At 38.0% G+C, this 26,976-nt stretch overlaps 1 protein-coding gene across 9 annotated transcripts in view; it reads left to right on the top strand.

The window, feature by feature from the left end:
• The first annotated feature begins 2,037 nt into the window (after positions 1-2,037).
• LOC5565368 (metallo-beta-lactamase domain-containing protein 1) overlaps positions 2,038-26,976 on the top strand; it is a 361,006-nt gene continuing 336,067 nt past the window's right edge. The window contains exons 1-2 of one of the 9 annotated variants that reach the window (XM_021845324.1): positions 2,038-2,194; positions 2,556-3,279. In XM_021845324.1, coding sequence (XP_021701016.1) covers positions 3,102-3,279 — 178 coding nt within the window. In that variant the 5' untranslated portion in view covers positions 2,038-2,194; positions 2,556-3,101. The other 8 variants (XM_021845323.1, XM_021845329.1, XM_021845325.1 and 5 more) reach the window with 8 other exon arrangements.

Below are 26,976 nucleotides of genomic sequence, written 5' to 3'. Positions count from 1 at the left end.
TCCATCAGAATCTTCCTTAGAAATTGTCCTTGTGGCCCATTCACAAGTTTCATAACGATCTAGGGAGTGGGTGGGTGTCCTCGAGGTGTTACGTAGAATATTGTAGAATATTCATACTGAAAGCGTTACGAGGGGGTGGGTGGGTGTCATGAAATTTATGAATAAACCCTTGAAGGATAGATATTCTTCCTAGACTTCTGGTTTCCTGGAATTCTGCCAAAAATGCCTCTAAAAATTCCGCCCTTGTATCGTATTAGTAAAATTATTTCCGAAAAAGTGTTCTAAGGAATATCAATACAAATGTCTCTATGAATATCTTAATAAATCTTTTCTCCCTTCCCTGTTATTTTGCTACATGTTTCGCTGCAGATTCCTTCACCGCTATGCTTATTTTGGAAGCAAAAGTTTTCTTGGGGTTTTTCAACAACTTTCCTCTGAAGATTCGAAGGCAAGAGACATTCCAAAAACATTTATTTTCAATTCTTGGATAATCCGGAGATTTGAAGCAAAATTTCTAGAAAAAGAAAACATAGAACACAGACGCATTCTTTATGAATTTTACAAATATTTCGTAAGCGCTTTTGATGATCTTCGCGGCATAATTTTTAATATTTTTTTTTGGAAGGCTATTCAAAGGAATTCATTATGGTCGATTTTGTTACTTTATTTCACACCAGGTTAAAATTATGTCTGTCATTTAAAGAAAACTTAGCCATGCCGAAATTTTTTGAAAGTCAAGCTTTGTTCTTAGACAAAAATTTCCACCATGTACTGTCTGAGAAATTCCTTTAGTAATTAAGAAAATGTTTTCAACTATTTTTTCTGACATTATACGAGTTAAAATTATAACATTATAACATATACATTACAATGTATGGATTTCTTTAGTGAATTCAGCAGGGTATCCCTCAAAAGCATGAGAAATTAGAATGCAGTGAATATGTTGCTTTATGCTGAAACAGCATTATTTGGATTATTCAGAAATAAAAAAAGAATATTGTCCACGATATTGACGCTTTGTACCACGGTATTTTTTGCCGAAAAATTGCGCTTGTCGCAAGAAGCTAGTTTTAACAAACAACTATTCGGTCGACGGCCGGAGGTTAAGCTTTCGGTAATTCTCAGAACCGCCACGCTGATGCTGTATAAGACAAACGAGATTTTCTCACTCTTATTATTGACAAAAAATCTCTTCAGCAGTTACGTTATTTTATGTTGTACAACTATAGTGAGCAAACCTCGTTTGTCTTATACATCATAAGCGTGGCGCCTACGCCAATGAGAACATCATAAACTTTTTTAAGGATCTTTTCAAAAATACCTTTTCTTGACGTTTTTCTCGAAATTCTTTTTGAAATACAACCTTAGACTACACAAAAAAAATTGAAACATACTCAATTCCTTATGATCAATTTGGATAATTCCACCAGAAATATTACTCCATAAACTTTTCGAGGATTTGTTCAGGAATTTCACTAGGAATTAAGATGCATTACCTAAGGCAGGGGTTCCCATAGAATTGCTCCAGGGATTCCTCAAGTTAATTTGCTTTAAAAAGTTCTCGGTTACTACCCTAGGAACTTTCTTGTAGCTATCTTTCGAGTTTCTTCAATGAAGTTTGCAGAGTATCTCCCCGAATAAGAATTTGTTTATAAATATATATGAAGTAAAAAAATAAAACGAGAAAACTTCTGCTGATCAACTGTGGTAATCAGGTAAGCAGGTAATCCATTGAACCAAGACGCGTTCCAGAGTCTATGTTGCCCTATGTGAAAGAAAAGTAGAGTAGATGACCGCCATAATTCGACCTAAGGTGCGAAATGATCGTTTTGCGAGAAATTCGTGAGTAAACTTTTTAAGTGGCTTGACAACCCTTCCCCTCCTGGTGGAAATCCTGGCTACGCCCATGCCTGATACTAACGCTGCGTGCACTCGGTATTGTGTTGGTGAGGTCGGGTGCGATATCCTTATTTCGCGAGTGTGACGTCGCGGTTTAATCCGTTCTCCTTCGCTGTTCTCGAGAATCGGCAAGTTCAATTCGAATTCAGTCAAGGTTGGTCGCTCGGCGTGAGCGTATGCTGAAGTAAAAGTGCGCGTAGCTTGTCCCTTATAGAAATCCTTTATAAGAGAGATTCGCGGAAGCTGACATTTCTGTCAAAGTGTGAGCCAATCGAGCAGCGAGAGCTGTCAAAGCGTGAGCCAAACGAACATGCGTTATGTTTGTGTTGAACTTTTCTTGAGAAGTAATGTAATCCGCTTAAAATTATTTCGGTAAAAGTTGTTTTGCATAGAGCAAAAATTTGAATTATTTTCCTTTTTTGAATTTTTGTCAATGCAATGTTTAGTTGTTATTTTTTTCTGCTATTTATTAGCTTGACAATGTAGCTGAAAGATCTATAACGGAACAAAATACACTTTTCAGCAATGAGGAAGTCATGTCCGTGTTACAATATTATTCTCGACGCCGAGCAAATTCAGCACTTCTGGTCTGTTGCCAAATTATTCCATTTTACTTCCGCGTATCTCTCATATAAAGGATCACTAGTCCCTTACAGTTAGTGTCATAGGTGGACTACGGTTCCAGAAGATGAAATGTTAAGTGTTTGGTGAACTGTACGGACAGTGAAAAGAGTGTAAAGTTTTTTTTTCTCTAACCGAAGAAGGAATGGAATGCTGTGAAGTGCTGTGAAAAGCAATAGAGAAAGGAAGCAAATTTTCACGTGGGAAGTAAAACAGCTGGCACGGAATGCAGTCTGGAATGTTCGGTTTATGTTGAACCGGAAGTCCCCGGGACAAGCTACGCGTACTATTACTGGCCCTTCCTTGTCAAAGCCGCTGTTTTGGAACTTGCCAGTTTGGAACCGGATTCGCTGGAGGAATCCTTTGTTGAGGACGATTTTGCCAGCGCCCTGCAAACTTTGTGTGAAGGAATTTTCCCATGCTGGGGGAGCCACCCTCTCTCACACTGCATTGAGGTGCGTCATCTACGTATTTAGTGTGCAAAAAGCACCAACACTGTTGAGAACAAAAGCAACAACATTATTTGACTGTGTCGTCGTCGCCGCCGTCGTGTTGTGGAAATTTAACATAGTTTGCAAAGGATGGCGTTGGAGAAGAAACAGAACGAAATCATCGTGTTGAACGAGGGTTACTCGTACATGGAAAAGGACGACGATTCGGTGATGGTTGCGAATTGCACCTGCACCCTGATCAAAAGCCACGATTGCAACATCATAGTCGATACTATGACCCCTTGGGACGGCGATCTACTTTTGCAAAGTAAGTACAGCCCAAAATAATAGCCTAGTGAAAATTTGGATCTATGCTCTAAAACGCGCATAATCACATCTCTCGTACAATCTGAACGGCAGCGGTACCATATGTACTCTATTCGTTGAACCATGCTAATCGAATTTGTCGACACGCAATGGTAATGGGTGCATGCTGCGAGGGCAGATGTTCAGAGCATGAATCTAGTTTGTGTTAATTACGTTTTAAATACTCGGCTCGATAACCCAAAAACAGCAATTGCCTCCTGCCGAATCGATTTGCTCTAATAATTTGAGCAGATGAAATGATTCTGCAGGGTGGTTTTTGCAATATGGAACCGAACATGCTGTTTTGCTGTTGAAGTTTCAAAAGGATTCTGTTTTGAAAAAAAAACAAGACTATACCAATAATTGTTTTGAGAAAACAAACAATTACGTGGGTCTATTCCTGAGAACCTCATGTTTTATTCCTTCCAAACAAAACGTTAAAAATTAGTATGGATCGTGATCTTTTGCCAAACTGACCATTTTCCTAAACTTTACAAGGCAAGTTTCATTTAACATCCTTAAAATGCACTAGTATTCCAATATGTTAGTTCACTGTTTGCGAGTATCGTCTTGCTTGAATGATTATGTAACTACCGGTTATCTTTGGTTTAGAAGATGAAAACATATGTGTTGGCCTCATCAAGGGCGTTTAACCAAGATTTTGAAAAGGGTAGGTGTTTAATTAAATTTCTAGTTTATAGGTAACGTACAATAGTCCAATTCAAACAAAGTTTCAATAATTCCCGGTTTGGAATGTATGGAATCAAGGGTAGTAGTCTCATTAAACGAATTCTATGTAGTGGCTAGTAAAAGAGCTGAATATCGTATAATTCAATCAAAAAAAGAAAATATGAAATATCTTCTTCTTTCTGGCGTTACGTCCCACTGGGACAGAGCCTGCTTCTCAGCTTAGTGTTCTTATGAGCACTTCCACAGTTATTAACTGAGAGCTTACTATGCCAATGACAATTTTTGCGTGCGTATATCGTGTGGCAGGTACGATGATACTTTATGCCCTGGGAAGTTGAGAAAATTTCCAACCCGAAAAGATACTCGACCGGTGGGATTCGAACCCACGACCCTCAGCTTGGTCTTGCTGAATAGCTGCGCGTTTACCGCTACGGCTATCCGGCCCTGGCGCATTTGAAATATCTGCAGTGCTCTTTACAGATGACCTCCATAAATTTATCCAATAATTTTTGAATGAACCTCTAAAGTACACTTGGATTTGCTAGAATGTACCAGTAAATTAGAGTATGATTAAAACGTATATTATCTATAAAAACGACATGTATGATTTTATAAGATGGTTTGGGTTTGGGGCCTTCCTTAGCCGAGTGGTTAAGGTCCGCGGCTACAAAGTAAAGCCATGCTGAAGGTGTTTGTGTTCGACTCCCGGTCGGTCCAAATGGCAACTTTGGCAAAGAAAGCTCATAGTTAACAACTGTGAAAAAGTTCATTGAATACTAGGCAAAGAAGCAGGCTCTGTCCCAAAAAGGATGTAATGCCAAGAAGTAGTAGTTGCATAAGATCAAAAAGTCATATACCATGCCCACACAGTTACAGATCACCCACAGTGACGGATCACTTTGACGTTCAACATCGGATTACTCGCTCAAAACATAAACGTTGACGTAAAACATATTTTTTCAATGTTATACTATTTGTCTTCTACCATTTGTAATGTTAAGCACAACATTCAACCGCTAAATAACGGTGTATTTGACAAGTGTTTAGTTGGTACCACACAGCTATCATTATATGGTCGTTTGCTGTAAGAAGTGCTGTCAGCATTGATAAGCTCCCACAGGTGGTAAAATTCAAATGTTATAGTATAAAACATGCTCGTTCGCTTCGATTTAGAATGAATTCATCTTTGGAAAACATTTTTCTTGATTGTTGATTCTAAATACCGAATATTAGCACTTCTAACAAATGATCCATAATATGGACCAGGTAATGATTGTTTACCACAGTTATGGATCACTTCCAAAATATGTAGATTTCTGTTATTTTAAGCATTGGATTCGACATTTTCAGACAATAGCACTAAGGATAAAACTAATAAACCATCAAGTTGGTAAATTTCATTTTTTAGCAGACAAAAATGGGTGAAAAACTTGGTGTGGAACGAAAACACTTCATGTCTCAGTTACTACAACACAGTATCCCAAAAATAATGGCATTTTACCCTTGTTTACAGCTCTAACACTGCTATTTTTTCAGTAATATGTGACGCATTGTTAACTTTCGCCAAATCATGCAATACAGATGCATTGAACTGAAAATCTCTTGTTTTTGCGCACCGATCCGTAATATGTCACAATTTGATCCATAATATAAAAATTGACCCATAATATGGTTTTCAGAAATCGTACAATTTTTAATTTTTATGCAATTCTATGTAAATATTACACGCAAAACAGTTTACTAACCAATGTTCCAACTTGCAACGATTCAATTCGTGTTTTTAAATGACAATTTCACGTTTTCCATGTCGTTTTAGTGAATTTTATAGGTTGAACTTCACACTATTTGATCCTTAACTGTGGGGTCATGGTAAATAATAAGATTTTCACAATAAAATAACTCCTTTATCCCAGTAATTGCTGGCATGTTCCAGTAGTGAATCAACTGATGGAAATAATTAAGTATAAAAATGATGAGAAGACCTAGAGGTAACCCTTAAACATCATTCGAAAGATTTTAGTTGCTGCTCAGTCGAAAAATGTATAACCTATGAAAAAATCTTGAAGTTCTTTACATCATTCCTGAACAGCTACTACTGAAGGCTTCAGCGCAACTACTGGAACACGTATACCAAAAGTGTCTCAAACAATTTCAAAAACAAAATATAATTTTATCACTCTTTTTATATGTCTCTCTTGTAGCAGAGGTTAAATTCTTCCGTTTTTCACCAAAAGATCATTTATAGGACTTTTCGTTATCATGCTACCGTCCAAGATTTTTTTTAGTAAATAATTCAATAATTAAATCTACAGAATTCATACGTTGAGTATTACAACGATGTTCTTCATTGTATAGTGCAAATTCCTTAAATGTTTGAAAATTCTGATTCCCACTTCTTTTTTACAATCCATATGATGAGAATAAATTTCAGTTACAGCCGTTTTTTTGATCATTTAAATGTGGCTCAAAGACGTTGAATGTTGAAATGGATAGACTAAAATAATACTTTCAACAATGATGGAACTATCTTATCCATGTTTATGCTGGTATGAATTATCAAACCTTATTATTAATTCTTTAAAGAAAAAAGTTGCTGAAGAAATAAATCCTTTCCGAGATATATTTTTATGTCATGTTTACAGAAGTTTATTGAACTATAAGCTCACATGGAGCTAAATAATAGCAAATTAATTGATGGATTTATCTTCCCTCATCCACCGGATTAAATTGCTCTTTCCAACAACTCGCTTTGTTATGTTTGGTGAATGGGTTTTCTTTTTGAGATGATAAGTTTGTTCTCAAAATAAAGCACAAACGTGGTAGGAGCATTTCTCAGAACTTCTCCCTAATAATTTCCGTATCCCTTTCGGGACGAGACAGCACAATTCCATTTTTTGAAATGGCTCGTACAGAGTCTTCAATTATACATAGCCAATGAGTTACATTGACACCTCATGAAATGCACAATGAATTCTGGAGCGTTACCAGTTAGCACGTATTATTTATTTGGTTTTACATCAATTATCTTGATAAAACCTCGCCAACAATATTTTGCCAATTCACTCGGTTCATGGCCGCTTCTCTCCATCTTCGACTGCGATCCACGCTCTCCATGTCCTGGTGCACCTGGTCAATCCACCCCACGCCTTCTTGATCCAACCGGATACGTAGCGAACACCATCTTTACAGGGTTCTTGTCCGGCATTCTTGCAACATGCCCTGCCCAGCGTATCCTTCCAGCTTTAGCTACCTTCACGATACTGGGTTCGCCGTAGAGTTGAGCGTGCTCGTGGTTCATCCTTCGTCGCCACACGCCGTTCTCCTGCACGCCGCCGAAGATCGTCCTTAGCATTCGGCGTTCGAAAAACCCAAGAGCTTGCAAGTCCTCCTCGAGCATAGTCCACGTCTCATGCCCGTTTACCGGTCCTATGGACTAGTATAGGACTACCGGTCTTCTGGAGCCCATAGTAGGCACGACTTCCGCTGATGATGCGTATTTCCCGACTAACATTGTTGTCAGCCGTTAACAAGGAACGAACTCGTCCACCTCGAAGATATCTCCGTCTAGCGTGACACTGCTTCCTAGGCGGGCCCTGTCGGCTCAGTTCCGCCAATCAGCATGTACTTTGTTTTCGACGCTTTCACCATTAGCCCGACTCTTGTTGCTTTGCGTTTTAGGCGGGTGAAGAAATCTGCCGCCGTTTCATTGTTTTTCCCAATAATATTCATGTCGTCCGCGGAGCAAACAAATTGTCCGGATCGCGTGAAAATCGTTCCTCGACTGTTAAGTTTGGCTCTCCGCATGACACCTTCAAGCGCAATATTGAACAACAGGCACGAATGTCCGTCGCCCTGTTGTAGTCCCCGCCGAGACTCGAACGAACTGGAGTGTTCGCCCGAGATCTTCAAGCAGTTTTGCACACCGTCCATCGTTGCTCTAATCAATTTTGTGATTTTTCCGGGAAAGCTGTTCTCGTCCATGATCTTCCATAGCTCTAAACGAACAATACTGTCGTATGCCACCTTGAAATTGATGAAAAGGGACGATGCGTAGGGACCTGGTACTAACGGCATTTCTGGAGGATTTGCCGCACGGAAAAGATCTGGTCTGTTGTGAAACCGTCGATGAAACCTGCTTGATAACTTCCCACAAACTCATTTGCTATTGCTGATAGGCAATGGAAGAGAGTCTGGGATAGTACTTTGTAGGCGGCGTTTAGGATAGTGATTGCACGATAACTTTCACACTCCAATTTGTCGCCCTTTTTGTAGATAGGGCATATAACGCTTCCACTCCTCCGGTAGCTGTTCCGTTTCCCAGATTCTGACTATCAGTCGATGCAAACAAGGGGCTAACCTGTCCGAGCTCATCTTGATGAGTTCGGCTCCGATACCATGCTTGCCAGCGGCCTTGTTGTTCTTGAGCTGTTAAATGGCATCCTTAACTTCCCCCATCGTTGGAGCTGGTTGGTTTCCACTGTCCGCTGTGCTGACGTAGCCACTGCTTTCGCTGTCCTGACCTTATGTGCCTGTGTTCTCTGCGCCAATTAGGTGTTCATCGTAGTGCTGCTTTCACCTTTCGATCATCTCGCGTCCGTCCGTCAAGATGCTCCCGTCCTTATCCCGGCACATTTCAACTCGCGACACGAAGCCTTTGTGGGATGTGTTGAGCTTCTGATAGAACTTCGGCGTTTCTTGAGAACGGTGCAGCAACTCCATCTCTTGGCATTCCACTTCTTCCATGCGGCGTTTTTTGTCCCGGAATAGGCGTGCTTGCTGTTTCCGCTTCAGTTGATATCGTTCCACGTTTTGTCGCGTACCATGCTGCAGCATTGTAGCCCGCGCTGCATTCTTCTCCTCTAAAACCTCATGGCACTCTTCGTCGAACCAATCGTTTCTTGAGCTCCGTCCCAAATGTCCGACAATGCTTTCGGCAACATCGTTAATGACTGTTCTCCAGCAGTCCTCAAGAGGGGCCCTATCGAGCTCGCCCTCATCAGGCAACGCTGCCTCAAGATGCTGAGTGTATGCATTGCCGACATCTGGTTGTTTCAGTTGTGCTAGATTGTACCGAGGCGGGCGTCGGAACCGTACATTGTTGATGACGAATTGTTTTGTGCGCAGTTTCACCATCACCAGGTAGTGGTCGGAGTCAATGTTAGTGCCACGATAGGTTCTGACGTCGGTTATGCCGGAAAAGTGCTAAGGCGATCTCCAGGAGGTTGTGCTGGAAATAGGTGCTACGAATGGCCATATTCTTGGAGGCGGCAAAATCTATCAGTTGTAGGCCGTTCTCGTTCGTCAGCCGGTGGGCGCTGAACTTTCCAATCGTCGGTCTGAACTCCTCCTCCTAGCCAATCTGAGCGTTCAAATCACCTATGATGATCTTGATGTCGAGGCTTGGGAAGCGGTCGTACTCGCGTTCCTTATGATTATACTTCTAGCACATGGGAGAATCCCACCTTTATGTGAATTATCATAGTTTATTGTTTAAGCTTATTTTCTTATCTATGAAAGTTGCTGAAAACCTTATCCTTTTAGAGCTCATTTTGTCTGGCATTTTTGCAGAAGTTTGCTAAACTATAATCTCATAAGGAGCTTTAAAACAGCAATTCATCCGTTGGAATGAATTGCTTTCTTCTGTCATGTCTACCTATCTCAAGTGATATTTCTTATAACTCTGGTATCTTTTACTTGTTCGTACCTACGGGATTTCTGAGCTATAAATACTGGCTACCGTAGGCGCAGAAGGATACTTCCCGAACTGTGGACTGATTAACATATTATTTTATTCTTTTTTTGCAGGATATAAAATCATGAACAACTTCCTTTGTAATTGTTTGGAGAATGAATTTTCACTTTGGATCTATTTTGCAACCGCCTTTCGAAAGATATAGTATTCTGGAATCCGCTCCGTGAATTTAAAAATGTGTTATCGAAGGAAAGAAATTTATATTGTTTTCAATTTTATAGAGTCGAGTCTAGTACACGACACTGAAGACGGCCTTACAGTTGAGGTCGAAATAAGCGTAACTGTCAATGGATACAAACTCTAGTGGAATTAAATGGTATAGTACTAAATTCGGTTTTTTCATCTACTTACTGTTATTTTGCTGTAGGGTAAGTGATCCATTAGTTGTGAGTGTTCCTTTAGTCGCAATAGTGCCAAATATATAAACTTCATTGAAGTAGCCACAGAACCGACACTGCCAACCGGCGTATTGACTTGCTGATACTCGAAATAGTTGAAAACATCATTAAAATTGCTTCAAAATTGATGAAATATCACCAACATGGCTAAAAAAGTGTTCCTATAACGGAGGATACCATAAGAAAACAACGGATATCTCAACTATAGGAACACAAATTAAAAATATACCGCTACTAAAGGAACAGTGTACCAATTGATTAAATGAAGTTGGATCGTGATTAGTACCTCCGCTATTGGAACATTTACCCTAGAACATAGCAGCCGTAATCCAGGCTTAATCTATTTTTTCCGCCAGGAGCACCACTGTTGCCTGTCGAACAGTTGATTATGCATGAATAACAATTTATCCTGACTTCCAATCCAAAAATATGGTCGTCGGCAAAGTTGTAGTTGAAAGGATTGCATACGAGAAGAATTTGTACTCTTTTCCATAAAATATTATGACGAAGAGATAGAGAGCTGGACACAAAAGGTTGCCGTTTTTTCATAGTAATCTTCATATAAACTTCAAATGGCGTGTGTACTGTCGAAATTCTTCCGACGCTTTTTACCACAATGAAAATCGTTTAAGCATAGGGAAGCCAAAATTTCAAATTCTGCATCACTCTAATGAACATTCCCTACCAATCAATTAAAAAAACAAAACAACCAAAGCATGTATTCCTGGCCTTGAAATGCTTTCGTGACCTGGGAGGGAGAAACCAATTCAAAATTTCTGTACGTCAAAGTGAGCCGAGATTTTGTTGTCATGAACTGTCACTAAGAGCTGGGATCCTAAAACAATGGACAAACATGATTGAAGCGCGTAAATGATCAAAACATTTTTTGTTGGATCAGAAGTGACACAAATCGATTGAGAATCAATTTGTGCATATTTAAAAGTAATGTTACTAGAGTACCTTTTATTCTGATTACATCTTTTTACTCTTTTATAGAAATTAAATTCAAAAATAACTTCGGCGCTTTTCCCATGTTTATCCAGAAAGATCGAAGGTACAAAACTAAACAAAAATAGCGATTTTCATCAAGCCTACCTTGATTGTCGTTAGTAAGTGACTATTACATCATATTCGTGTTCCATACAAAATAGCAGCATGCTCATAAGCTCCTTATAGCTGTGGAAGTTATTCTAAACGACTAAGCAGAGAAGTGCGCTCTCAATTCTAAGAAAAAGAAGGAGGAGCAGATGTGATCTTTGATAAGACATAATTTAGTAGAGATGTAAACAAAAAAGTGGCCTTGATCCAATCTGGTACTGTCCCTAACATAACTCTATTTAATTAGTCTATAAATTTTCAACATAGGACATGTCCTTTTCTCCTTTGGTTGAGAAATATCAAATTTGTATTTTGTATTAGCTGAACGCGAACAACAATATAATAGTAAAGTCATTTCGTCACTGCGCTAACAAATGCGATAATCATATTCTAAATAATTACACTTTCATATTGGATATTCTTTATCAAGATTTCCCGGATTTAATTTCTGCAACCCAGACAAACTTCTCTTGTTCTAATATCATTTCATTTTCTTCGGATGTGTCAACATAGCGATGCTCAGCTTGTGGCCCTTGGAGCTTGGATAGCTGAAAATGTATTATCAGGTTTTGTTGATGAATATGCCATTTTATGAATACCGTCGTTGGGGGTGATATGGGGTCAACATGAGTATGACCTGATTGATTTTTAAACAACTGTATTAATTGTGCCTGAATTGGTTTTCCGTATATGTTTTTTTTTTATTAAATGAGAAAGGTGTGAAAACACAGCGTAACAAAAATAACATTTTTTCGTGTCTCAAGTATCAGAACATGTGTCTAATGAATTGGGGGTTTCAAAATTCGATGCCGCTCTCAGAAATGTGCCAGTTCGTCACAATTCTAAAAGCTGCAGCAACCTCCTTACAAAATACGTCGATTGTTATATATACAAGATACAATACTTTGATAAACGACCAGTAAATAACTTTTAACCTTTTTTAAACCTTGTTGATAAACATTCTTTATAAAATAAAATTTGAAATTAGTAGTTAAATAAGCAAATAAATCGTAATAGAAGGTGACAAGATTTCGTTCAAGGATTTCATCCAACGAATACTTAAATTAAATTTTTATACCATTATTCAAAAAAAATCGTTAAGAAAGTTCATTTTTTTACGGTATTTAAATATTTATTTTATTAATAAATTTCAATAATAATTTTAGCATGTTAGAACAAAGGGTTCTCCTATATTCAACATGGTTTAAAGTGGAATACGCTGTAACTTTCGCTTCACAAATAATTAAAATAATACAAAATGAAAGCGGTCAATTATTTACAAGGGGTTCTAAAACCAGAGAAGAAGAAGACTTGCTTAAAAATATCACAAATTTACAACCAACTTTATTAACGTAATCAAACGTTTTTAATCTTTTATTTAAGACAAAATTTCAAATTTGTCCATTGAAACATGAAATTCAATTCTAAATCGGAATCTTATTTTCAAACAAATATTTTGATACAACTATTTCAATTACTAATACAAATGAATGGTTTTTCAATGTTTCTAAATACTGAGAGAAAGATGAAAAAAAAAATATATTTAACGAAATTAAAAAAAAAACTAAAATGATCCCGCAAAGATGGCGTAGCATTTTTCATAAATGAAAAATATAAGCAACAAAATAAATTCAGTAAACTGAAGGGGCCTTTCTTGGCCGAGTGGTTAGTGTCCACGGCTACAAAGCAAAGCCATGCTGAAGGTGTCTTGGTTCGATTTCCAGTCCAGGCTCTTTTTATAATTATAAGTTCCTTTTCTTTCTTGTCTATTCTGGGTACTATATACGAATGCGAAAATGGAAACTTTGGCAAAGAAAGCTCTCACTTTATAACTGTTGAAGTGTTCATTAAGCACTAAGCTGAGAAGCAGGCTTTTTCCCAGTTAGGACGTAATGTCAAGAAGAAGAGAAAGAGGAGGAAGAAGAGATAAAGCAAATTCGACTAAGACTATGAAAGTCAATAATTCTCTACATTTTTGGTTTTCTATAGGAACAAACATTTTCTGAAATAAATCACAATTGTATTCACATAATGAAGTAACCATAATCGAAGAATAATTTCAGAATTAAGCTTTTTACTTTAATATTTTATATTATGAATATGTAGCATAACTATTTCCTTCATATATATAAAATCATAATGAAATCAATGTAGATTAGTGACGAATTAGAGAGCTCAGCGAGGTCAAATGCATATGAAAAAAACCAAAATACCATTTTCTTATGCGGGAACTTTTCCAGCCATGTTTCAAAATGTTTAGGTTCAGTAAGTTACTTGTGTATCGCAACTACACTGAATGTGATTTAATGAAGTCACGTTCTATACTTTTACCGTAAGGCGGGGTGACATTGGTCCATAAGGGTGACTTTGGGCCAATATTTTTACAGCAAGCTAATGCCAGAACAATGAAAACAATGCGTCCAGCTTAAAGAATACGTGATAAATAGCCAATAGATGGTCAAACATTAGTTTTTTGACGTTCCTACTAGCCATGAGATACATCGAAAGAGGCGGTCAATGTCACCCCCTAGGCCCAATGTCACCCCGCACGGCGGTACTCAGAAAGAACTTCCCTCAGACATCCACCAAACCATGAATTCTCATCGTTCAGTTTGCGTTAGAATGCCTGATTGTATCACCTCGATTTGAAAATAAAATCTAGCTCTAGCTGGCGGAACCATTTATCCTCCACACCGGCGGCAGTGGAACACGGTAGCATTTCAAAGGTCAGAGCGCACGTTTGGCTCCATAAAACCACCATCACAAAGAACGAGGTTTCCAATTTGTAGCCAACTTCTGGATGTGAAACCAGGTTCTAACAACCAGTCCCGTCCAGGCACGCTTCAATCTTCTGCGTTTTGCGCTTCCTCTGTTATCCTGTGCGGCTTTCAGAACCGATTCCAACTTCTACGGTCGTTTTTCGCAATATAGTCTCATATTCTGCAGAATTTTCTTTGAACATGGGACCATTATGCAGTCTGGATCCACGTGAACCCACATGGTTTTCGACTGGCACGCCGACGCTTGTTGTAACACCGATATCTGAATACGTGCCACGGCGCATTTTGCCAAAGGAATTTTATTGCTACTGTTACGATTCAAATGCCGACTAATGTGCTTTTTCCATTCAATTGGACATGGGGACAGTGATGCCAAATTCTAAATAATCGATTGGTCTTTCATTGGTTTACAAAATATCATTAAATTTACTAATAAATTTGTTATTGGATTACGTTTCTCTTATCGATCCACATTTTTGTTTGAATATTTTTAGTGGCAATGCTCGCTCTTTGCATGGTAAAGAAGACGAGCTGTTTAATTTTCGAACAGTTCACAATATACATAAGTATAGCAGTTGTTACTGAAACCTATTTGAAACCTGGATCCAAGGCTTGATTGTAAAATAAAAAACAAATCCAACATACATTGTTAGAATGATCCAAAGTTATCTGTCAATTCAGGTTAATTATCAGAACTCTAAGTCTGAAAGACTTCCTATGAGAGCTGGTGTTCCTCAAAGCAGCGTTTTGGGATTAATGTTATACAATGTTTTCATATCTGACTTTCCCGAGTTACCTCACGGATGTCAAAAATCTTTGTTTGCGGATCTGTAGTAGATTGCAAAAAACAGTTTGGATATTTTTTCTTCTACATACAAAGGTATCGACCGTGATAATTTTTATTTTGAATTTATTTATCGGCATATCGGTCTATTTTGCTCGAAGTAAGAGGGAGCATGGAGAAGAAAGCGATGAATACTAGATGGATAGGTACCGTAAGGGAACGGCGAGAGAAATTGGATTAGATGTTGAAGAGGGCATACCATATGAAACAGTATTACTTGAAACGTCACTTCCTTGTGGCTAACGTCCCCTATGGGAACGGTTTGGGTGTGTTTTGAGAATGACACTACCAAGACAGCCAAAAGGAAGGAGGTTTCAAGCGCCCTAATACTGTTTGGCGATCAAGCAGGTTCTATCGATCGATGGCTTATATTATTGGGGAATCATTACACAATCATGGATGGTTTGTCCATATTTTTTATTTGAAACCTTCAAGACATGTCACGATGAGTGAGGTTCAAATAAATTGGTCAGATGAAGTTCGGTATCTAGGACTCATGCTAGATAAACATTTAATTTGTAACAAATTTGTAAAATGTAACAAATATATAAAATGTCTTTATCCACTTATTAATAGAAAATCAAAACTTCATCTTAAGAACAAGCTTTTGATCTTGATCTGTAATACCAAGAAGAAAGCTCTGCAGCGGATTCAAAATAAAATTTTGAAAATTATTCTAAAGCTTCATCTCTGGTTTAGTAATAACAAGTTACAGTCAGGTCTCATATAAGACGCTGATACTTACTTTCCTCCCACCGAAATTTCTCAGTTTTTTTTCTAATGGGATCAACCCGAATTTTTGTTTGTTTCTGACACATAGTTCGAACTAATTACCAACCAAATTTTATTTGAATTGATTGATTGACAACTGAGAAATTACGGAGGGCGTAATGTAGGCGGCATCGTCCAATAGAAGGCCTGACTGTACCAAGCATGTCCAATGTTAAAACTTTAGAACTAATAAATAAACATGAAGAAGTGTTTGTATGTCACGCAATGGCTTAAGAACGAGTCAACCGATTTGACTGATTTATTCATTCATTAATTATTCGTTAAGGGTTTCGATGTGGTTGTGTGAGGAAAAAGTTAAGGATTAGTCTAGATCTAGAAGCACAGGATATTGAACGGGAAAGTCGAAAAAACGGAAGTAAACGGAACTGTCATTTCGTGTGGGGCGTTTCATGGCTTTTTTCATCAGCCTACTTGGTGGCAAGACAAAGTTTGCCGGGACCAATAGTTTTAGATAAAAATCGTTGCAATATTTTATTGCTGATACGTTTGGTAAATCAAAATATAGTTTCCTACCCTTCGACGAAAACGCATGATTTTTTTTTTATGAGAGAAGTGTAAATCAATACTGTCCTAAATTTCCATAGCAACTAGCATCACTGACTCTTGACCAATAGGGCAAAGGGATTGGTGTGTACCAACTACTCACTCATACGCCCGACTCAGAAATTTAGGCGTGTTCCGACGTATTATCTGCTGGACTGGTGGAATTGGACGGTGTCTGTTTCTTCTGATGACCAAAGTTGCTCCTATTTTATGGCCTGCGATCGGTTCACCAGGTTTTGTTCTCTCTGGCGTTTGCTTCAGAAAATTAGTTCTACACTCGCTCGTAATGGGTGCTTTTTATTTTACTGCGATAGTTACACCTGATACGAATAGCGCAAAATTTCTGTATTATCATGTTTGGGAGGATCGATTTTTTTAAAAATTTGTATTCAGAGTGTACAATAGCTTTTGCCTTATACGTAGCTGGTCAGTAAGCCTGTTGCGTAAATAGAATCATTTATGTGATATCTAATGTGCTTTTAATCGAATATTTCTATGCTTATACTTTTAATAATTATTATAAATAAATCTCACACATTTTAAGAAACAATATTTTAATGTCAAATTGAAAAGAGTACAAGTAACGGCCAAAGCATAGTATGTAATTTAAAAATTCATTGTTTATTGTGAAGTAAAGGGATTTGGGATGCCTGAAAATTGATCTGCGTGGTTTGTGAATAACTGTCAAGCAAACACATATAGCTGTAGTAGTTTTACTACCACTATCATCACTACGAAAATCGTATCCAAGGTTCGATAGAAACTTGGAGAAACAATCAGAGTAATTAAAACCACAACAAGCCAGTGCAGGTTTGAATGCGATTCTGGTTAACACCAAGCCGTGGTACCAAACCATTGTCTTCGATCATCTCAGTTTTTCTGCAGCACCAGTCACGGAAGGGTGTAGTGCCTGTCGAAGATGAACACGAAGAGAAGAAAAAGCAGCAAGGCTCAACGTGTTGGAAAACAGAAACTTATGTTAATGTTGTAAAATGGTGTTCTCGGAGCCCTGTGACTATCTTCACTGCTTACACATTCGATTCGTTCGCAAAAGACAGCCCATTTTCAGTTGTGTGCCATTTCCCTCTTGCTTTTACCGCATTGTGTGCTTCCGAACCACTAGGGTAGGTGTGCTAGTATTTGGCACCCTGAGGAAAACTGTTTTTTTTGTAATCAACTCGACTCTAGACTCACCTTCAACGATCGTTCGGAAATCATTGATCGAACAAATCGACAGCTGGGGTTTGTTATGCGGACGACCAAAAATATTACTAATGTCCATTGTTTGAAAGCACTCTACACCTCGCTTGTTCGTTCAATTTTGGAATCCTCTTCCATTGTATGGTGTCCGTATCAGGCGAACTGGATTGACAGGATTGAACGTATTCAAAAACGGTTCGTGCGCTATGCTCTACGGTTGCTTCCGTGGAGGGACCGTTGCAATCTTCCACCATACGCTGACCGGTGTTGCCTGCTTGGGTTGGAAACCCTTGAAAAACGTCGAATCACCCAACAAGCTGTTACAGCCGCCAAGGTATTGAACGGAGAGATATTATTACTTTCATCCAAGCTTTGAGCAACAAAAAAAAGTTAACATGTTAATGTTTTCAATCGACATGGGGTACTTGTAACCCGTATCCGACCGGGTTACGATTTTCTTCAAAATGTTCAAATGGACGAAATTCAACTGATTTACATGCTGTTTTCACTTAATGCAATCCAAAGGCTTCTAGTTTCATATGCTGGCACAAGCGGATAAATTCATTTTCTATGGCCGGAGTTATTCCGGTAGCTTCCAAGGTGAGGTCGGGTAAAACAACGATCAACTTCCTTTTTTGAACAGATAACCATAATAATCGGTGTTAAAACCCCTTTGATTTAACAGAAAATGAGAATTATATACCCTCGATTAATATTGTGCTATCGTTGGGCAACCGATTGTGGTCAAGATCAGCTTATGGTCCTCCGGAAGATCCGCAACATCCGTAAAAGTGGACATTTCTTGAAAATTGAGCTAAAGAGCTGTTTTTTCAAACAACTTTCAGTGATGAGCTACATATTAGCATACCATTGTTGCCTTGGTGTGATCTCGAATGGCCATTTCTTGTTCCTCCGGAAGATTCGGAACATCCGTAAAAATTGGGGTGGGTAATGTCTGTTACATTACCGCGTGGTGGACGTAGGACTACTGTGGACACAACTTCGATCAATTCTGGTCAGACTAGTGATCCTATATAGAGAGATACGCGGAAGTAAAATGGAAATATTTGGCAACAGACCAGCAGTGCTGATTTTGCTCGGCGTCGAGAACAATATTGTAACACGGACATGACTTCCTCATCGCTAAAAATATTATTTTGTTTCGTTATAGATCTTTGAGCTACACATTCAAACTAATAAACAGCCCAAAAAATCAACAACTAAAAATCGCATTGAAAAAAACTTAATAAAGAAAAATATTTCATTTATTTTGCTTCATGCAAAATTACTTTTACCGAAATAATTTCAAGTGGATAACATTACTCCTCAAGAAAAGTTCAAAACAAACATAACGCATGTTCGTTTGGCTCACACTTTGACAGCTCTCGCTGCTCGATTGGCTCACACTTTGACAGAAATGTCAGCTTCCGCGAATCTCTCTTATAAAGGATTTCTAGGTCAGACTCTAACAACAGTGCGGTTTTTGCAGATGATATAATGTTCCATGATAGACGATAGGTGCTGTGACTGTGAGTATTCAATTACGTTATGGTTTTAAGGGAGATCTGTCATTTGGTTTAGAAGCTCTTTCAAAGTTTCGGATTCCAAAGTAAAATAACAAACAACTAAAAGACACAACCGCATGACGTTAACTACGCCATGTGATTTGCTGCATTGGAATTTAAGTCAATTGTCATAATTGCAACCTTAGTTATAGTTCAGAATGTTATGGTTCGTGAATTTAAGTACTAATTTTTTTTATTTCTCCGTTCGGAGAAGTGCCCCAGTCTTCGATATCGTCGTCACCACCGTAAATTACAATTTGCCGTATTGTCAATTCTTCTTCTTCTTCTTTGCATAACGTCCTCACCGGGACAGAGCCTGCTTCTCAGCTTAGTGTTCTTATGAGCACCTCCATAGTTATTAACTGAGAGCTTTCTATGCCAAAGTAGTCATTTTCGCATTCGTATATCGTGTGGCAGGTACGATGATACTCTTTGCCCAGGGAAGTCAAGGAAATTTCCATTACGAAAAGATCCTGGACCGACCGGGAATCGAACCCAGACACCTTCAGCATGGCTTTGCTTTGTAGCCGCGGACTCTAACCCCTCGGCTAAGAAAGGCACCTATTGGAAATTGACAATTATTCATAACAAATCAAATATTGTAGAAGAATCAAGGAATTATAGCAACCCGGATAAAAACGTATCATTCAGTGAATGGAATAAACCATTAATGTACAATATAACGTATTGGATACAATACAGCGTATTGTAATTGAATGTCGAAGCAATATTATTCTTGTTTGGATATACAATTCAAAAACAGTATAATATATTGTAACAGAACATTGTATTGTTTTCAATTGGTTTTATACCTTACAATTTTTGTCAAATTCCTATTTTCGCGTAAAACAACTGTTGCTTTTTTCTATGTAGCTTTGCTGAAAGAAATATACAAAACAAGTTCAGAAAGCAAGAAATGTTAGGTGAAAAATATTCAAAAAGTAAAAATAAGTAGTTTTTTAGAAGTCACTTGACATTAGCTGTAACGACGAATGCAACCATGATACAGTTCGTTGAATTGTTTTTGTATTGTACAACAATACACGAATTGCTAATCAAGACAATACATGAACATTATATCGTATTGTATTTTCAAAATGATTGTATGAGAAAATATCTATATTTGTATTGTTACGATACTTAACCACCCATACATTATATTGCAAAAATCTCATATACCATACAGTGAACTGTTCAAAACAATATATTGTACTGTAATTGTATTGTCATTTTACATATACTGTATTGTTTTTCCAATATATTGAATGGTACTGTTTCAATACGTTATATTGTTTTTGTATTGTATTTTTTATTCGGGAAGTATGTGGTATACACATTAGGAAATATTACACAACTAACTCTTTAGTACATATCTATTGGCCCTGAAAAGGGCCGATTGAATGATGAGATTCGAGTAACACGGACACACATTTTGACGGCGCACATGTTGGAATCCTCCTCGTCCGATGAGGTTTACGGTGACGATGACGATGGGCGCTTCACTATCGATGTCTGTGCCTGAGAAACACGCCCGGTCATAGCAAGCCGATCTGTTGCCTGCTGAGATGCGATCCAAGCAGAGAGTGAAAAGCAAATGACGTAAACAGCAATAAGTTATAGATGTTTAAAATATTTCATGCCAACGTAACGCTCTTGGTTTTGAAATACCAATTTCACTCCTGTATAGAGAAGAAAGACGTATTCCTACGTCAAAATGGCCAAGAACTGACGATTGAACAACAGAGCTGCTATTTCTTACATTAATATTAATAAAAACAATATAAGAACTGGTCAGAAACTTAGTTTTTGTATTTAAAACTGGGGTGGTCCAGTTAAAAAAATCATGGCAGAAATAGCACATTCTCAATATTTTACTATTTTTAGTTGTTACAAGTGTTTTGGGACATGAGATAGGGTTGAAGACTCTATTTTAAGCTTTTTGGTTCTCATAGAGCAAAATTCTAACAAAAATGCTGTTTTACGTAAATATTTTTTGGCTCTCAACTTTTTCAAACAATTATCGTTTAGGCAAACTTAGGCAAGAAGAATCTCCTCCAATCGGTTTCTTAGTCTTAAACGCCCGTTTGAGCAAAATATCTCCGTGAGAGCGAACATAAAAAACATAACTGTTGATACAATTAACTGCTACGATGTTTCAAAGAAGCTCTTCTTCAATTATTTGCAACAAGTAGCATTAATTTAATAAGGTTAAAAACACTTGAATTTAAATTTGCATCCCTGGATGCTGAATCCATATGAGAATGAGTTATCGAACAGAAAAAAATAAGCTGAAACTTAAATTTGCACGGGTTATGGTGAAACTGGATTAGTGGAGTTTTGAAGTAAAAATTTAAGGTATTTAACGTTGAATTTTTATTTTCAAATTCTCGTATTTATTCTTACATGATATAGTAGATAAATGTGAGACTTTGCTTTTCAACTAAAAACTTATTTTGGAAATTGGGGTTTTGCCAGGTTTTTGAAAATTTGGACTTGATTGCCAACTGATGAGCCCGTTTCATGCTGATGATGACAAATGTTTATAGTGGCAACGTTACGTTTGTGCAATTTTCAAACAAACTATGTATGGCTCGTAACTACAAGTGTCGACATAAATTCTGGCCTGTTTCATATAATTTACATTATAAATGTCGACATATTTTAATATTCCTTTCCAATATCTACAAATATCTTTTCACTGCGAGACAAAAATAGAAAACTAGTTTTAACATTAAGTGGGAGTTATATTAATGCTTCTTACTATGAATCACGTCACCGACCAAAGCTGACTCCCAGATCTTTTTCCACCCTCACTTATAAACACCCTTCCCGAGGAGATGCAGAGGCGTTATCGGTTTCTAAAAGCAACAATCATTACATACTAACATTCCTTCCCCATCCCAACTGACTGTAAAATTTTAAATCAATAAACGCCGTTGTTGATCAATAGTATAAGAGCTACTAGAATGTGCATTTCGAGAGTAAGTCGAAAGTTCCTTCCCTTATTCATTTGGATTTAAGTTGGATTATCAGTTCTGATCTATCACGAAGTAGCAACCATTGATATGTACCAGTGAATCAATTATCAACCCACACGCGGTAACAAAGACATTTTCCTCTCCTATACTTGTGGCAACAATTCTATTCCGCAATAACAGTTTATCATCACTTAAACAGAATATGACAATGATCGCTCACCACCTACCCAGCGATTTTCGATGCTTTGGATTGCAATTTTCGAGAACTTTCTCCGAGAACTTTCTACGTGATGGTAACATTGCCATATTATCGAACAGCATTCATAAAACAAATTCGATTTTATGTTTAAAAAAACTGATTGATCACGAGATGAAAAGGTTGCAACAATGCACACTGGGCCAGGGATAGAATTTAGCCAGTCAAAACCTCTAGCGCTTTAGGAGTGCATTGTTTCAGGTTGTTGTCTTCGGAGACTTATCTTGGATTTATTTCTTCTTTAATTTGATGATAAAAGTTAGTTGAAAATTTCGCTGCATAAGTGACGCTGCGATGTAAACTTTTTTTTTTCGCGTCCTAGAGACTTCGCGTCTTCGGCAAAGTTTTAGATCGTATAAAAATACGACAAGTTATACAAGACACCTTTTAGCACGGCCGTGTAAAAAAAATCTTTAAAAAACAAAATTGGGGGTAGTACAGAAAACCCAAAATTTTAGTAAATTTTACATTTTCTACCATAATTTGTTATTTGAAGTCCTTGAACTTTGGTGTGTTCGACAACTTGTCGTATTTTTACACGATCTAAAACTTTGCCGAAGACGCGAAAGCTCTAGGACTCGAAATAAAAAAAGTTTACATCGCAGCGCCACTTTTGCGGCGAAATTTTCTACTAACTTTTATCATCAAATTAAAGAAGAAAAAATCCAAGATAAGTCTCGAAAGACATCAACCTGAAAAATGCACTCCGAAAGCGCTAGAGGTTTTGTCTGGCAAAATTATGTCCCTGGCCCAGTGCGCAATGTTGTTTCCTGTGATTGTCATGCCAATTTTTCTTTTGATTGTATCATAATTCGCAAAAGTTGTGACAAACGGTTGTCAGCGCGCCTACTTTTTTGTTTGTTTTTCGTATGTTTTGATATATCTTGTATCTAAAAATAACCAAAGGATCTCGGGAATGTTCCTAAGGCCGTAGTTATTCCGGTGGATCACTGGGTAAGGTCGGGTAGAAAGTGGCAATTGTTTGGGATATGCCAAGATATCTTCATTTGTTTGCAATGATAATCATTTTAATTTGTATAAATCAGATGTTACTTGTAATTTTATGGCTTTCTCAGTCTAATAAATTAAAACATCATCAAATCCTCTACCAAGCAGCTACACATCAACGAATTCTCCAACCGACACTCGAACACCCACAGCATATAGGTCTTTACCGAACATCCCAACCCTAACAACCTCGATCATCGGAATCCTGAAAAAAGATTATGCATTAGTCAAAATAGCAACTAGAACAGAAAAGAATGTCAAATCTCTGCTTAGGCCAGTTAAAGATCCAGTCCCTCAGCTAGAACAACATAATGTTATATACAGTATTCCATGCAGCAACTGTGATAAGTTGTATATTGTAATGACCACAAAACAGTTAAAAAAACGATTGAGTGGTCATAAATCCAATATAAACAAACTATCACATGCTCAAGCCAACACACAACAAAATCTCGATGTACATCAAGCAAATACCGCATTAATCCAACACATGATTCACACTTTCAACCTAGACGGCACGAAGACAGTTGATCGTACGTACCGATCAACAGCTTTGCCGATGTTAGAAATGTGCCACATTCAAAATACAGCTCACACAGTCAATTTCCGTACTGATGTAGATAGACTCCATACCACTTACTCCGGGATTCTACTCACAGTGAAAAACACACTTAGTGGTAGAAAACTATCCCGCCGCAACACACAACACATACTAGATACCACTGAGCATACCGAATAATCGACCAAATCATATCCGTCCATATTTTCAAATCTACAGTTGACAATAGTCAGTTTGCGAATTGTGTTATCGTTGAGTAGTGCGTAGTGTAGTCAGTCCCACCCCTAGATTTTTAACACCCAATATTAAATGTGAGTCTTTTAGTAACAAACATTTGTAATATTTGTAATCTATGTAATGTTTTCATATATTTGTAATTTTTCTAAAAAACCAGGGCACTACAAGAAGCTCCATCTCTCCTAAAAATGTGTACATTAGGTGACGAGAGACGGTTGACTGCGTATGTTTTGTGTAATGTAAAATGTGTATATGTTTCTAATAGCTTTGTATTCAATTTTAGTTATCCCTTGAAAAAGGTCCAATACACGGGATCGAAACGTCGGGCTTAGCCAAACAAGCCGTTTTAATTTATTAGACTGAGAAAGCCATAAAATTACAATTGTCCTCCCAGTCGCAACACCATCACTAATCAGATGTTACTGACAAAAAAAAATTAAATACGTTAAATATTCGCTGACCTAATTTTGCTTTCACTCAGGCCTGTACGGGTTAAAACTAGGGTGGCGAAAACTGGGACACCTGTACCAGTGTTCGCCATGTATCTTATGTTAGTTCCTTAATTCGCCACCTTCATTGATGTATTATGGGTGGTGGCAAATCCAGGAACATTATGGTGAAATGAATTGCAAGGGGGCTAAAATGGCAAAAAGGTTTTTTTTTTCTCTATTTTCTCAGCGAATTTTGAAGTTTCGCATGTCATTTCGTAGGGGTTTAATAAATACTAAACGGTATATTATATGTGGTGGTGAATACCGGTACATCTACCCTACCGCTGGTTCTACCATTCTTGGTGTCCGTGAAGGCAGATCCTCAATGCTTATTTATCGGGCTCGAAATGGCACAACTTTTTAAATCAGTTTCGACTGTAATTTACCAGAGGTGACGAGGAACCTTCTGTGGCCCGCGTAGAATGCGGCTTCAAATCGACAAATGGTGAGGGCGAGTAAAAGTGTGTTCAAGGGTAAACGGGAGAATTTTGATGCTTTCACGCCCCGTTTGGAAAAGACTTAGGGTTGAAACACAGACAGGAGGCTTTTCCGCTTCGAGGAACGTGGTGAGTTGAATGAACACGAATCTTTATTTCCACGAAAGAAAAGCTATTTTCGTGGATCAAAGCGAGATGTTAATAATGGTTTATTGTGCAACATTTCTCAAAGTGAAATGATTCAGGATAAATTATGGCTACAAGAAGAAATATTGCACAAAAAGTTATTACATACTTTCTTAATTGTATATGTTGCGTTGAAAGAACTTTCCTAGCATCCTAATTGGACCTCGCTGCTGGACTTGTCATTTGAGTTGCAGTGCCTACGATGGCAGCAGCGACGAACGAAATTGGATAAGTTCTTTCAAAGACCCGATGGAAACTTGTGACTGGCTGAACGACAGGGCGCGAGATACAAAACGAGACATGTCAAATAAAGAAAGGAAGCATAACTTTCCGCCGGGACTTTCTGAGCGGCCGAGCATTGTTGACTTTATTGAAACATCTGCGGCAAAATGCAAACTTGGGGCTATTTGCAGGGAAACAGTTCATTCCGGAGGCCGCGTCGCAGATGCTGAAATGTGGCCAAACGGGTGCTGGATATTTGAGGAAAAGGTGGAGCTGGCTGGCACAGTCTTGCTGTCGTTTTCTCGGAAAGTTTTATTGCCGCTTTTGAAAGGTGTATTTTGGAAAACAGTAGATGTGATGTAAATTTGAAAGTCCTATGTGAACTGCACACTTGAGTTTATGAATTTATAATTTCTATGAATAAAGATGATATAATACAAATTACAAGTACTTCTCAACTAACATCATGCTTTTGCATTCGGAAGATCAAACACAGAAGGTTATGCAGAATAAGGAAGTTGAATAATGCTTGAGTTACCAATGAAGAAAGTGTTGTATTTGACAAACACCAAGTATAGAAGGGCTAATAAACGTTCAATTTCTCAGTGTCTGTCATAGGGTAAAGAACTATTTGGGAATTTCGATGGTTCACTTGGGTATAGGGGTTTTTCATTTACTGAGCTGTCCGAAGCTTTGCAATAAGAAGAACTTCAACACGACGCATATTGCGGACGAGTATGTAGCTTCAAACCTTGTCGAAGTGAATCAAAAGTGCCAAGAGTAGGATCTAGCTTCCTAGTCTAGTATTGTGCATACTCTTTTTTTCAGCTGAAGGAAGTTTTGACACTAGCTAAAGCAATAAAATAACATATCCCAAAGGCTCTTCAATTCAAGTGAGGGGGTAAAGAGTGCCACCAGTCGTGATCAATTTTTCCGAATTTGTTTGATTTAGGCAATGCGAGCAACATTGATAATCCGGGTAGCTTGCCAGACTCGATGTTCTAACTACATTTCCGAAAATAATTTAAGCAAGACAAATACATGGCTGAACGAAATTAGTTTGAATTTCATTTGAATAGTGCGCATCGTACCTTCGTGCGCATTTACTAATTATTTCTGCTCTCGGAAGTTTTTAAAAACTGCCTAGAGCAATGAAACAGTACCTTCCAGTGCTACTAAATGGTACATTTCAGTACTACTTTTTCTACTTTTGGTCGCTTTTCGATCCACTTTTGAACCAGTGCTTTCGATTTTTCGTAGGACCCGTCAGTGAAAGCTAGCGGTGGTAATCCTTCTTGGACAACGTCTTGAGAAAAAACCTCTTAGAAGGACTCTTCTTTCGCATATTCACTGAACATAGTTGCAACCACAATGAAAAGGAAGGAATTCACAACTTCTTTCCACAAAAGTGAGTTTTAAAACTGTCAATAAACGTGGCAAAAATTGAAGAAAGGACGATTCTCCGTGCTTTCTTCCAAGGGCGGAATGGATAATGTTGATAATTGCATCGAAATGAGCAATCAGTTCGATGCTCTAGACCAATTTTCCGAACACCAAATCAAAGCAGTCTCTAGCCCAGGCTCTTTGATTCAAGTGAGGAAACAGAGAGTGCCGCCTATCGTG

Source organism: Aedes aegypti, chromosome 2, assembly GCF_002204515.2.
Source record: "Aedes aegypti strain LVP_AGWG chromosome 2, AaegL5.0 Primary Assembly, whole genome shotgun sequence".
Lineage (NCBI taxonomy): Eukaryota > Metazoa > Arthropoda > Insecta > Diptera > Culicidae > Aedes > Aedes aegypti.
The sequence above is the reverse complement of the archived record's forward strand: the minus strand, read 5'-3'. Positions and strand labels throughout refer to the sequence as shown.